This window comes from Ictidomys tridecemlineatus, chromosome X (genome assembly GCF_052094955.1).
Source record: "Ictidomys tridecemlineatus isolate mIctTri1 chromosome X, mIctTri1.hap1, whole genome shotgun sequence".
NCBI classification, from domain to species: Eukaryota; Metazoa; Chordata; class Mammalia; order Rodentia; family Sciuridae; genus Ictidomys; species Ictidomys tridecemlineatus.
In genome coordinates, this window is record NC_135493.1 from 62,034,596 (window position 1) to 62,049,406 (window position 14,811).

General features: G+C 33.4%; 1 protein-coding gene across 2 annotated transcripts in view; it reads right to left on the reverse strand.

The window, feature by feature from the left end:
* LOC101958962 (connector enhancer of kinase suppressor of ras 2) overlaps positions 1–14,324 on the reverse strand; it is a 457,679-nt gene extending 443,355 nt beyond the window's left edge. The window contains exons 1-3 of one of the 2 annotated variants that reach the window (XM_040282705.2): positions 11,987–12,106; positions 9,006–9,170; positions 7,531–7,662 (exon numbers count right to left, since the gene is read on the reverse strand). In XM_040282705.2, coding sequence (XP_040138639.2) covers positions 7,531–7,609 — 79 coding nt within the window. In that variant the 5' untranslated portion in view covers positions 7,610–7,662; positions 9,006–9,170; positions 11,987–12,106. Of the gene's footprint in view, positions 1–7,530; positions 7,663–9,005; positions 9,171–11,986; positions 12,107–14,189 lie in introns of those variants that run through there. The other variant, XM_078034585.1, reaches the window with a different exon arrangement.
* Positions 14,325–14,811: the final 487 nt, after the last annotated feature.

The following is a 14,811-nucleotide window of genomic DNA, read 5'->3' on the forward strand; positions in this document are numbered from 1 at the left end:
TTTAAATTGAGCTCTCCTACTATCAAATTACAATGTAAACATACATTGTCAGGATTAGATGAAATCCTAGAGATCTCTAGCTTTATGTTTTATTGATGATTTTGCTGATATATTAGGAAGACTTAGCTAAGGTCACGTAATAGAACACTAGACAAAATCAAAAGAAGAGATTGACTCAGTTATGCCACATTCTATTAGTATGAGCACAATTTTGATATAAATCGTCACCTCAGTGACTCTTTGTCATACTTTGTAAATTATATAAGCCTACCAACACTGTGAGAAAATCTATTAAAATAGTTAAAAATATCAGATCATTAAACACTAACTATAATCACTATGCTGTAGGTTAGATGCCCAGGATTTATTCACAACTGAAAGTCAACACTGTGACTAATCTTTTCTTATTTTGCCAACTCTCAGCCACAGGCAACCAACATTTGACCCTCTGCTTTTATGAAATTATTATGTTTTTTTAAGATTCCACAGGTAAATGAGATCATGTAGCATTTGTTTTTGTCTTAGTTATTTACCTTAGCATAATGTATTTCAGATTCACCCATTATGTTGCAAACGGCAGAAATCTCTTATTTTGAGAGTGAATAATATTGCTGTGTGTGTGTGCAAGTGTGTGCACATGTGTGTGTGTGTGTGCGTGTGTGAAAGAGAGAGAGAGAGAGAGAGAGAGAGAGAGAGATTTCCTTTATCCATTCATCTATCGCTGAACATTGTATCTATATCTTCACTATTGTTAATAGTGCTGCAATGACACTGGAAGTAAAGATATCACTTCAATATTTTATTTCCTTTGGATATATTCCCAGAAGTTGGAAATAAAGATATCACTTCAATATTTTATTTCCTTTGGATATATTCCCAGAAGTGGGATTGCTGTATCACACAGTAAGTTCTATTTTTAAAAATCAACAATACACATCTACACAAATGGTATTTAAGTGTGGTGACAGATACTTTAATTAATTTGATTGTTATGGTCATTTCATAATATATACACATATCAAATATCATGTTGTATACCAGGAATCTTTATAAATTTTGTCAATTATAGATCTAATAAATCAGGAAAGAAAGAAGCATTGAGGAATATGACTATTTTGAATAGGCTGAAGCACTGAGATGATGGTTAAACCTTCCATCTGTGAGAGTATTTACCTTTAATTCTATTGACATAAATGTTCTAAATAGAGGAAACTGGTACTAAGAAGTCTGGAATAATCTCAAGAAAGAAAAACTCAAATTGAAGCAACATCAGTTTTTCTCCACATAGAAAAATACATCAAATAAAGGTTAGAGTAATGGTTAACTGTGGCAATGTGCATTGTAAACTTGTGATAGTAAATATGCTTGGCATTTTTCAGTGATGTTCTTAAAAGCCCTTCCTTAGAGTGTGAATGTTGTATTTACGTACATGCATTGCCACTATATGCTTTGAAGAAGGTCCAAACCACCAGTAAAAGACTGTTTTGTCTTCCCAAACTTATGCTAGGGAAAGTTCCTATGACCTTTTGTAAAAACATGCACTAGATTGTACATTAACAGTAAAAATCTTTATATCATTTAAAAATGCAGATTTTTGTGTTTAATTTCCAAGACTAAGTCACAGGAGATACTGTTCTCTTTGTGCTCTCTGTCTAGGATCACTTTCTTTAGGGGGAATTCAGTTGTCCTGTCATGAACACACTCAAGTAGCATTATGTAGAGTTACACGTGGCAAGATACTAAGGTATTCTCAGTTCTAGCAATAACTTGGCAGGCATGAAGATGAACCATCAGGAAGAGGATTCTGTAGGCCCAGGTAAGCCTTCAGATGACTCCAGCTTCTATATAACACTTTAAGTGCAACATCCTGAGAGACTGTAAGCCAGAACTACATAACCACTGCACTGTTGAATTCCTGATCCACAGAAACTGAAATCATAAATATTTACTGTTTTAAGATATTAAGTATAGATACAGAGTCAATGATAAAGAGAATATTTCATGATATTAAAGTGTATCCCCACAGACTGTTTATTGTTTACAAGGGAGAAAAAGGCAGTAATTGTGTTATGTCAAAGTCAAGCAATACCTTTAACCTGATATCAATACTAGCACCACCAATAAGAGGCAAATATATATCATATGCTTCCACAGGTTATAAACTGAGAAGGAAACAATGTCACCTATTCCATATTCTAGCTAAGAAATAATTATTTTAATCAAATCATGAAGAAACATCAGACAAACCTAAATGAGGAATATTCTATTTTTTAAAAATAGGTGGATTTATTTTTCCAAGTATATATCATAAAAGACAAAGGCTATGGAAATATTTTTGTTAAAAGAGGCTGACAGCTCTATGAAATATCTAATCTAAAACTGGAAGTTGTGCTGAAGGGAATACAAATGCTGAAAACATTATGAAACTAATTCACAAAATCAGACTACAAATGAAGGAGTACTTAAAATTTTTGAAAATTTTGATAAAATTATTGATAACTATACTATGATACATGAGAAAATTATTATTTTCTTAGAAAATATAGCAATAATTATTTAGGGGAAAAGTATATTGATAAAATTATTAATAAGTGTACTATGGAATAGAAGAAAAAATTATTATTCTTAGGAAATATAGCATTAAGAATTCAGCAGCAAAGCATTATGTACTAACATAACTCTAAATGTTCCAGTAAAATAAAAATGTGAGGTGGAGAGAACAAGAGAACATGTACAAATCAAGTGAGTGGGATAAAATGTTAACAATAGGTGAACTGGGGTAAAGAGTGATGGGTGTTGTTTCATGATTTTCATTTTTGCAATTTATATTTGTTAAAAATTATAAATAAATAGCTTTTTAAAATACAGAGGTTTAAAATAATTTATATTTTAATTGATCTCAAAATTCATATATGGCAATCTAAATGGGTATTTTTTTCAAATCTATACTAGTCACAACAATTATTATGTTATAGACTTATTATTACTGTAGGTAGAGGGCTTTGGGGACTTATTCTTTAAATAATAAGAGGCTTTGTGACCAGATAATAATTAAAACAATAAGAATGAAATAAATAAAAATGAAGAATAGTTGGACATGGTGGCTATTGCCTATAATCCCAGTGGCTCAGGAGACTGAGACAGGAGGATTGAGTTCAAAGCCAGCCTCAGCCAAAGCCAGGTGCTAAGCAGCTCAGTGAGACCCTGTCTCTAAATAAAATACAAAATAGGGCTGTGGATGTGGCTCGCTGATCCAGTGCCCCTGAGTTCAATCCCTGGTACCAAAGAAACAAAGAAACAACACAAAACAAAACAAACAAAAAAAGGGCTGGGGATGCAGCTCAGTTGTTAAATGCCCCTAGGTTCAATCCCTCCTACCAAAAAATAAAGAAAGAAAGAGAGGAGGAGAAGGATGAGCAGGAGTGGGGGTAGGGGAGAAGAATTATTAATTGAAGAGGTACATGTCAAGATGGTGTAAATGCACGTGAAAGAAACTGCAAGTTTGTTTTACCTAATAATTTTCCAATATTTTTCAATTAATCTTCTTTAGTTCTGTTTGGAGATGTTAGAGATAAAATGACATTACATATAGTGTGATTTTAAATAATGCCAATAAACTTAATTGTCCTTTATATACACCAAGAGAAGAAATAATAAATTAGGAAAAATATAAAATTGATACCAGTTTATTTCTCAATGGCAATTTCTCCACCTTAGGTTTGTTCTATGGATCCCATTTTCCTGTATTCCACTATTATCTTGCATTCCCACTCTACCCTAGGGTGCCTTGCTTCAAAGTTATAGAAATAGTGGTACCACCTCAAACTAGTGTTAAATTATCAGAGCCAAATCTCCATCCCTAGGCTTAAGTAGAGAGATAAAGATCTAGAGGAAGGATAACATCTGGTTTTGTTCCTCCAAATAATCTCTATATCTGTACTGCCACTCTTCCAGTTATCTCCAAGTAATAATTTAAGTGTCATTTGAATGAATCTTACCCCTCCCCTAAAATTTTCTCTCATTTTAAAGCATTAGATTTCATAACTTGGGATTTATATTCAATCACACCCCAAATCTATGTGGTTTATGTTTTATTATTTCAGGGAATAGTACATAATGATTACATTGGTCTCCTTCCTAATGTTTTCATACTTACCTTTCTTAACTATGTTTTAGTATTTTGGGTTTTATTTTATTTTTAGATGGTAAATCATAGTTGCATTTATTTATGGGTACATTGTGATATTTGATATACATTTACATTGTGGAATGAATAAATCAAAGCAGCATATCCATGACCTCAAACACCATTTTGTGGTAAGAATCTTGAAAGTCTACTCTCAAATTTTGAAATATATAATACATTATTATTAACTATAGTCACCATTCTGTGTAACAGATAACAAAAACTTATTTTTTTCCAACTGAAACAATTATACCCTTTGATCAGCCCTTCAGTTTAATCACAAAGCACATACAGAATGATACAATCAATATTGTCATAGTCACTATAGTGGAATTGTTCCCCTGCCAAATACATCTTGAATAGCCTGTGATTTGACAATATGATCATATTTCAAAAGTGGAACAAAAAGTCATAAAGTGTCCAGTATTTTTATAATTCATAATTTTCTAATTTTGCAAGTTCCCCAGTTTAGTTCATCACTTTCTAACCAATAAATGTTTTCAAAACAAATTAAATTCTAATTAATGCCTTCTAATATATGGTATACCTACCTGGTTTATGCTATTTAAATCCATATGTAGATACAGCTAACAATCTTACAAACCTGTGAGATTCAAGAAGGTTCATAAAGAGAAACAATATGTTTGTGCTGCTGATACTATAATTTTGTTGCCAAACTTTACACCACCAACATAATAATAGTTAATTTTAGTAAGATAAAGTTAGAAAAATGATAAAATACATCTCATATTTATTTTGCATTTTAACTCTTACAAAATATTTTATTTCTCTTTACTTTTCATTACTATACACCTCTTGAACATGTATATCTGTGTTGCCAACTTGAGAAAAAAGAAACCTGATTCCTAAAAGTCAAATGACTTATCTATGATCAACATAGGATTTAGTGGATCAATCAAGCCTAGAACTGGGGTCTCTAAATTCTCAGTCTAGTTCTCTCAAATGATTTAGGATTTCTCTTTGTTAAATTTGAATCACACATCTATTTTACCAAAATCTAGGAAATTCCTTTGTTTAATAACAAATGAACATGCTAGTTTTTATAAACATTGGAAGTCTCAAAATCAGAGAAAATTCTTCAAAAGTACTTTTGAGTCTCAAACTGTACCCAAACTTCAATATACAATGTTGAAAGGATAATGATCACAGAATGACTTATGTAAACATGATTTCCTGGATATGCTAAAATAAATCTACCTGCAAATCCCCTGGCATGTTTAGTTTAAATATTGTTAGCTTGCTTCCATTTTTCCCTTTAAATTGGCCATAGAAAAGGTCTTCTGTAAGTCAAAACGGTATAATCATCATAGGTTTTCCTCTTTAGATAACTGAATCCTTCACCTTTAAAATAATTTTATATATTACTATGAATCTCAGACCAACTCAAAGATAGGATACTAGCAAGTTAAGGATCTTTAATCTTATATTTGATGAGAAAATTGAAATCATCGAGGCTAGATGCCTATAATTAATAGCATACTTTTTTGAATTATATTATTCTACAATGACTGATTAAAATATGCCCCTAATACCAAGCACAAGTTAACTATGTTTGACAACTTGGAAGTTTCTGGCCACAAAGGCAATTTTACAGGAAAAAATTGAGATGGGATATATTAAATTCATTATTTTGTCAATAATAATATTTATTAAGCATCTACTCTTTGCAGGACATTGCAATTATGCTATCAGATGCAAAGACAAAAAATGTTACATCTTGCCTTCAAAGAACTTAGAGTTTGATAAGGAACATATAGAACATGAGTGCATAAATGCATGAATACACACATAAACACATACACACAATTACAATAGGCAGAAAGTGCTTTGAGAAGCGCATGAAGTGTTATGTAGCACAGAGAAATATCAATCTTCTTGCATTAGTGGTCTTTTCAGCAGATTCTGAATGCAAAGTTGGGAAATTAGAGGGGAAAAAATCACAGAAATAAAACCAGGGATAGCAATTGGGAAAACTTGGAATTTCCTTCCAAATGCAAGATCCAAGTTCTTATTCCATTTATGTATTGCACCTGCTTATACACTAATGAGTGAGATTGGTTACAGAGGTCTTAATTTTTCTGTCATAAAAACTAAACTAGGGCTAGCATTGTGGCTCAGTGGTAGAGCACTAGCCTACCATATGTGGGTTCAATTCTCAGCACCACATATAAATAAATGAATAAAATAAAAATCCATCAGCTATATATATATATATAATTTTTAAAAAAATTAGAACTAAAATGTGAACAAAAATGCAAGTTTGTCTTCATTTGAAGTGGCTTTGCATAAAAATAATTTTGACAAAACTTAAATTATTTCATACTGAATTTTTATTCATATTAATGTGCTAGATAACTGTAACTGTACCATTTCAACTTAATGTGAGAAAAATATTTTTACATTGAAGCTGTTTTACAGAGAATCAAAACTTTAAGGATACCATAATTTGGTAATAATGTTATTTTTATCTATGAATTGTTTAATTCTGTTTACTTAACATAGAATATTCTAAACCATCTTTAGTAACCACTATTTATAACAGTGTAAAGAAAAAAACACTGCAATAATGCAAAGCCTCATAGTAACTAATTATCTTTAGAAGAGTTTCTGTACTTAAATATACTAAAAACTGCCAATTTATCTCAAAGTACTCATTGGTTTGATGCTAATAAAGAGATGTGATAAAGTCTTGGGATCTTCCCTTCTTCCTGGATAAATAAACATTCACTGTGTGTGTCTGTTAATGTGAAAAAGTGATGGAGGCAGGCATGACATTTGCTTTGAAAGATTATAAGCATTAAGTATTAATCAAGTGTAATAAATTTTAATTAGTAATAAAATTAAGTGCATTTAACTCCTCCTTTCATACCTATTCCTTTATACAGCCCAGAAATATCAGTGAGCACTGGTTTCTTCTAGTAGAAAAGTGTAAATGTTATATGTTATCATGCTATATTTTTCCTCTACTATCCTTATTTTAGAATGTTTGGTTGCTTCCCATAGTCATATATTAATTCTTTTAACTCTAAAATCACACATTAATATACTAATTTAAAGTTTATTTAATATATTCATTTCAATATTCATACAAGAAGATATTAATAAAAATAAATTATTCATTTGATATGCTTATTAAAACATAATCTTGTGACCCTAAATTGCATATTTTAGGTGCAAACTTTTAATATTGAAACATCTTCTGAAAAGACTACAAAATAGTATGTGTTTTTATGTATGAATATTCTTTTGAAATCTGGGCACATAAAAGAAGATGAAGTGTGATGAGGAAAGAGAAGCTTCTGAAAGGTTTCAGTACATCTTACCTTCTATCCACAAACGAACTTCAGTGGGAGAGGAAGTCTCGGTTGGATCTTGTTGGAAATGATGAAACACTTGTTCCATGTCTCAGAATGGATAAAATCTTCCAAAGTTTAAGACTTTGATAATCTGAATACCTAAGAATGGAATAATAGACATTAATCAGCTTCAGGCTTTATCTATTCATACAGACTGAATTACAATTAGCATGTGTTAGAGTGTGTAGGATTTTGAAGGGAAATATTCCACCATTACATAATAATTAAACTATTATTTTGAGTGCCTGTTTCGTAAAATAAAAAATTTCAAATATCACACTCAACTTCTATCCCAAAGGAACTGTAAATATACTAAGAAGGATCAAAACCACAAAATTGTTAATTAACCTACTTACTCAACAATTAAAATGTTAAAAAGTTTATGCTGAATGCAAGGAAAAGAGTTTCATACAACAGGTGCCATCAAAGTCAAACTAAAAAATCCAATAAAGAAAGGAACCTTGAGAAAAAAGTGATTATATTTGCTCTACCTATATCAAAGTGTTTTGTGAGACTCATGAGGAGAAAAAAAAGAAATGAAATACTTTCTAAAAGGTAAAACATTCATCACAAAAATATGAATAATCGTTATTTTTGGTAATTGTGAAACTCCAATTTGTTGCAGCTTGAAGTGTCCATGCTGTACTACTCAGCTCTTAAAATGCACTCTAGCGAAGAAGCAGAAAATGGCATAATAATGACAGTTTTAAAAATAAGACTGTGATAGTGCAGATGCTTTCTGAATCAATAGCTTTCCCCTTTTGTTTATTTTAACTGATTTTTATGACTGTGAGAAATCCAGGCAGTCTAATCACCAGAGGCCAGAATTTTTTTTTTTTTTTTTTTTTTTGCAAAATGTTAACCATTGGTATTTGTGCTAAACAAATTATCTAAAATCAGAGCCAAAGCACTTCCTAAAAAAAAAAAAAGTGAATTTAGGTCTCACTTTGCCAGCCTAAATAGTGGGACCAAAGTTGATGAATGTTATAGTGATGTTTTCCCTTTCTTCACTTAGCTTAATTTATTAAGGCTCTGCATTGCACGGCCACTTCTTGAATTTCTGTAGAGCATTTTGTGTTTAACTTTACCTTGCTGCTTATGAAAACTGGATTTGATGTTAATGAGATCATCACTATCAAAATTTTTGTTTATTATTTGTAAGATTGCTTATTAAAGAAAATTTCTTGGAAAATAAAAGCAAACTCGGTTTAAATTTGAATCTCTTTCACACCACAGAAATGGCTAAAAAGGCTAGTGAGACTCAGGGACTCAATTTTAATTGTATTTAATTTTAGTTTACTGAAATTAATGGTTACTGCATGGGGCAACACAGTTTTAGAGCTTCCAAAAAGAAGTGGAGTTATATAATTGTTGAACAATCCCAGACTGAAAAATAAGGCTACTAAGGGAATAGGAAGATCTCAAAAAATTTTAATGCTTACTGTCCGATTATCTTTTGTCTTAAAAAGCACGATGAAAGTAGCAAGGAGTCTTCCAGATCCAGCAGTTGTGAGGGTAGCAGAGGCTGTACAGAGGGGGAGGGTGGGAGATAAAGGAAAGGAAATTTGGGTGGACTCCAAGAATGAAATGTGTAGTTTTCTCAGTTACTGTGGGAAAAAAAAAAGGAAAAATGAAGTTAGTAAAAAAAAAAAAAAAAAAAAAAAACTTATGGAAGTTCTGGCTTTCAGAAGAAAGTTTGTTAAAATAAAAATAGAAACCATTTCATTTCATTCAAGTATATCTAACAATTGAGTGCTGCATGCTTGTGCCAAGAAAAAGGAATTTCCTAATTTAATACGCATAGTTGTGTTTTTCATGATTTTTATAACATGACCTAAAAACGACTACTTTTGGGGAAAAGGGATTTTGGTATGCAGTCAGGATAATTTTGTCTATTATTTTTAGCTAATTAATATTTACATTATTTATCTAATCTACCTAAATATTTTGGTTTTGCCCTTCCCAGTTTGTTACTTTCTTTCACTCTAGATAAGAAAAGGACTGTGTCCTTTTTTCTACTCTTACAAATATGTCGTTTGTTTATACAAAATATTCACTAAGGGTTTTCATTTCAGCTCTTAAGAACAAAATTGGGTTGGAAGGAAAGAAAGGAAACAAAAACTGTTGAGACAATTTTAAAAAATAAACTATCAGTGATCTAAGGTAATGGAAAATTTCCCTCTTTAAGACCTGAGTCTATTCCAATGAACGTTGACTAGCTTTGAAAAGAGCTAATTAACCTTGCTTTATACTGAAAGGCTTGGGACTATAGCATGAGTGGGGTGCTAAACTGGAAATTAAAGGCTCCTAATTGTTAGCATTTTAATTAAGCTTACTGTGTTTTAAACGCACAATAGAAGTCCCAATAATCATATTTATGAAAATAAGGTGTTAACACTTAAAATTAACCAAAAAAGAATTTCTAAAGCATCAGCTGACTTGACCACAAAAGAATTATATAAATAATGTTGCGGGGGTGGGGGGGGTCACAAAAGGTGATCATAGACTAGGGGGATTAAAACAATAGAGGTGTTATCTAATCAAAAGGTCAACCATCCTGCTGCGGTTGGAATGGCCAAACAGAAAGGGCCCAGAGCTTGCGGAGGCAGTAGTGTGTGCTTGTAGACAGCGAAAATGCTGAGAAATGTTCCTCATGTTCAGCTGAAGTTCACTTTCTCAGAGCTTATGCCCCCCCTCCTCCCTTTTTGTCCTCGTTTTGCCTCACGCTATCCATGTGAAGGAGTCTCTTCGAAGAGTCTTTCACTTCCGAGAATCAATGAAACTACCATCCCCGTCCCGCCAAATTGTCAGTTGGACAACTTAATAGTCGCGGTTCGGGCTTATTTCCGGTCCTTGTAAGCTCGTAAAAATATTTCCCAGCTCTATCCTCACCGAAATCCCCCACTAGTCTGTCAAGACCGCCATCTACACAACGTGAAACGGAGAGAATTAGTGAGAAACCCAGGCAGTGCGATCACCTGAGGCCAGGCGACCCAGAGACGTCTGGTCTTTTGTACTGCCTCCCCGCTTTTGACCAGGTAGTCAAATATATCTCCTTCCCTCCGAAATGCCGGTGTTCTCGTCCGACCGCAGCGCGGTTTAGAGCTTTCGAGGAGATGGTTCTCAGAGCTATAAACGCTTCCCTGCCTCCCCCTACAGCCGTTCTGAGGGCTACAGCAGGCAACCTCGCTACTTGCCTCTCCCCCATCCCATCGGTTCGGACGCCCTGGGCCTGGATCCCTTCAGCCGCCAACCGGACTGTTAGGTCTGTGAAGGAACAGTCCCAACCGCCCCACGCCCCCGTCCTGGCTCGCTCGCAGCCAACGGACCAGGAACCGCGGGCTGAGGGTGACGTAGCGTTAGCCCGACTCTGGCAAGGTGGGGGGCGGGGTGAAGTGGTTGGCCAGGCAACTGGTCGTTGATTTTTCCAGGCACTTAAAAGCTGTTTAAAAGTTTGTTTTCCTTGAGAAACTGTTTGAAAATCAGTGGGCATGCTTTAAAGACTCTCACAAGATTAAACACACACAACACACCTACACCGAGTGAGCATGAATTCAGGGGAAGAAAACTAAGCGGGAAGCAACAGGTGATCATAGATTTCAGAATAATGGGCACCCTCCATGGAATGCTGAGCCGTCGGAATGTTGAGCCTAAGTGAAGAGGTGGCCCTCCGTAGCGTTTGTGGGAAGTTCCCTTTTCCTTTCTTAATCTAACTTTACAGATCATAAAACTGAGGGCTAGAACTAGGACCTCCTGTATCCCTACTCTCCATTTCTCCCACTGTCAGGATTAGTTCAAGTAGTTCTCAAATTGACTATTGGTGGATTTAGATAATGCCTGTTTAAAGCTAGTACCCGGTGTTGACAATGAAACTAGAAGAATAATTTGTTTCATGTGAACACAAATGATAACCAGAATACTGCATCCCTTAACCTTGTGAATTTGTGAACCTCCTTTTAAACAAAGCTGAAATTATCCACACATAATTTTCAGTCCTCCTCAATATCGTGGGTGCATAAATATTTCTTTTTCTGTGCCAAGTGTCTATGAATCTGTGGGTGTCAGATATTGTACCATGATGAGTGAATACACTTATTTTGAATTCCTTTATCAAAGGAACCATCTAAAAGCTTTAATAAACTAAATTTAAATTTTATTAATATCCCCATTCACTGGAAAACCTTTCCTCAAAAGCTCCATATTCCAAAAAGAGGCTGTCTGGTCCACCAAAGAGAATTATTGATTGATGAATGTAGCTGAAATTAACCTGAAATAATTAAATATAATTCCTACATTTTACAGATGAGGAAACTGAGGTCCAGATAGAAGAAATTTGTTCCAGGTCCCATAATGATTTAGTAGCAGATCTAGAAGCAGCTCAGGCACAACCCCATGCAGTGCTCTCACCAAACCCCATACATACCAGATTTAAACAGCATCTCAGGCCAGTGGAGGAAGTTTTGTGAAGTCTCACATAGGTTTCTGTCTCCCAGGATCTAGGTATAAGAAGGGGTAGGGAAAACAAAGAAAAACAAAACAAAACATCCAAACACTAATGATGAGAGAAGAAAGCAGGTGATGGTGAGTGGGAAGCAGTAGAAGCAACAAAGAAAACAATGAGTGCTTTATAAGTATGGATGGATATACGTCACTTCAGACAAAATTAAACTATTACAAGTTATCAAGCAGGGAAAAAGATGCTGGCTCATGTCCACTTTTACAAAGATAGATGTTTGCCACCTTTACTAGCTGTCTCAAAGCAGTTTCTCTCCTGTTTTCCCAATCTGTACATATTTACTATACAATTGTAGGTAATAGTTGTTGCTATTGTAGTTGTTGTTGTTGTTGTTGAGATAAGTTTATAAAACAGCCAAAACACAATTTCAACTGCTAAAATTATTTTACTTTTGTGTATTTTGAGTATATCATTCAAAAATCATTACAACAACAGAAATCAAGTTAGATCTGGCATATTCAAATTGTGGAAATCTTACTTTTTGTTATTTAATTAATAAGATATTTTTCTTTGGAGCTAGGGAATAATACTTCATTTGTTATTATTCCCTAGGGGTTCAGCATGTGCAAGCTAATCTGATAAACTAATCTGTGCTAATTGTTAATAATTGTTGCCAATCTCCCTCTTAAGATATATGTAATTTAGCAGTAGCTTTGTGTACTGAACGGTAATCAGGAAGACCTGGCAAGGTTTAATTACTCCATAGCATTTTTCTATTTATCCCTTCAAATTTTCTATACAGGTATATATTTATTTATGTAAATATAAAAGAAAACAAGTAAACTCAGACTATAACAATATAATAACATCATTTTATATCTTCTAATTTTAAGGAAAAGTGTTATTGATATGCAGTAGGGATAAACAATATCACGTCACAGATTTCAAAGGGTTTTCACAGTAGTAGGGTTTATTAATATCAAGTCAGAGATTTCAAAGTTTTTCCACATTCATCTATTTTTCTTCCATTTATGATACACCATTTTTCAGAAACAATACTAAATTCTTATGAGTAAATAACCATTACTACATTTTGTTAATGGAGCCAATTAAGTCCATAACTTGATGTTAACCAAAATATAATAAACGTCAATTTTGATAAATATGAAAACTACATTGAATTTGGTGAATTTCCTACTGTTGCCTGAGGTGGTATTTGCAAAGATCTCTAGCAAAATCTCCATAATAACAACCATAACACATATTATTATAGAAATTTACACTTTCTCAAGCTACTAAGGTACATTATGGATATGCCATTGTATAAATATCATCTCACAAACAAAATAGCTTGCTTCCCTTTCCCTCATGTTTCTCCCCCTCTTATACTTAATATGAAAAAAAATCCTACTACATAGCATGACAGGGTGAAAATACTATTGCATATTTCCCTATTTATTAAGATATAAATGAAATCATGAATTAATTTTAACTGTGGAATTACAAAGAATTTATATTTTCCATTTACTTCTTTGTAAGACTCAACTCAGACAAAATAGACCTTTTATGAATATGAACAGGAAAGATTCAATTAAAAAAAATCTCAGGAAACCTAACATATGGCATGGTGACTACAGTTAATGTATTGCTCACTTGGAATTTACTAAGAGTAAAGCATTAAACAGAGATCTTAAGTATTCTCACCACAAAAAAAGGTAACTATGTGAAGTGAAGAATATATTAATTACTTTGACCATGTTAATCATTCCACAATGTACACCTTTAATTCACCACGATGCAAACCTTAAATATATACAATTTTTATTCATCAAATATGCCTTAATAAAGCTGGAAAATAACAGTTAGAAATTCAATTCCCAAAACCTTTAGCCCTGACATTTATCCTTCCCAATAAAATGTGATTCCTCACATTATAAACCAATAAATATCTTTCTTAGAATCTAAATAAATCATGTCCTTAGTTGATCCTTTAACTTGAAATCCTAAAATTTTGTATTCCTTATTTTTAAAATATTGGCTAATAAAAGCAGCAACTGCAAAAGCACTCCACTTTTTTTCTTTCCTATTTTCCTCATTGATCTCTCATACAAGTCAGGCACAGGTTGCTTCTCACGATTCAACTATAAATTTATAAGAAAGAGTGACTCACCTATGAACAAGCAGCAGGTTGTCACGTTCAGGATGAAATTCAAACAATGCTGACTCTTATTACAACTAAGAGAGCTTACCACCAGGTCTGCACTCTGAGAAATGCTTCCCAAATCTAACCTACTCCCCTAAGCAACAGCCTTCATCCATCTACTGGTCATTGCTTTCCCTGACGTTATTTGCTGTACTGTAGTAGCATCCAGTCACACGGCAGCTGCATGGGAGGGGATATGTAACAAGTACCTTACAAATCATCCCCTGCATCTGTGTGATGCCTTGTGAGCTGCAGAGCGTCTCTACATATATTATCTCATTTGAGCTCCACAGAAAAGTTTGGAAAATGGTTGGGATGAGAGCTTATTACACCCATCAAGAACATGATACAACTGAAGCTTAGAGAGGTTAAATAATTTGCCCAGTACAGTAATATAAATGAGAGAAAGGGCTGAGACTTGAGCCCAGCTATTTCTCTCCTTAGCATTCTCTCTACCACCTCTTAAATAAGAATGTCAGAGAGTTTTAATGATGTTTTTCAGAATTTATTGCAATTATTTCAACTTCCCCTTCAGAGAGTAATTAGAAAATTAATTGTATATCACAAGCATAAGATTTGGCTTTCTATG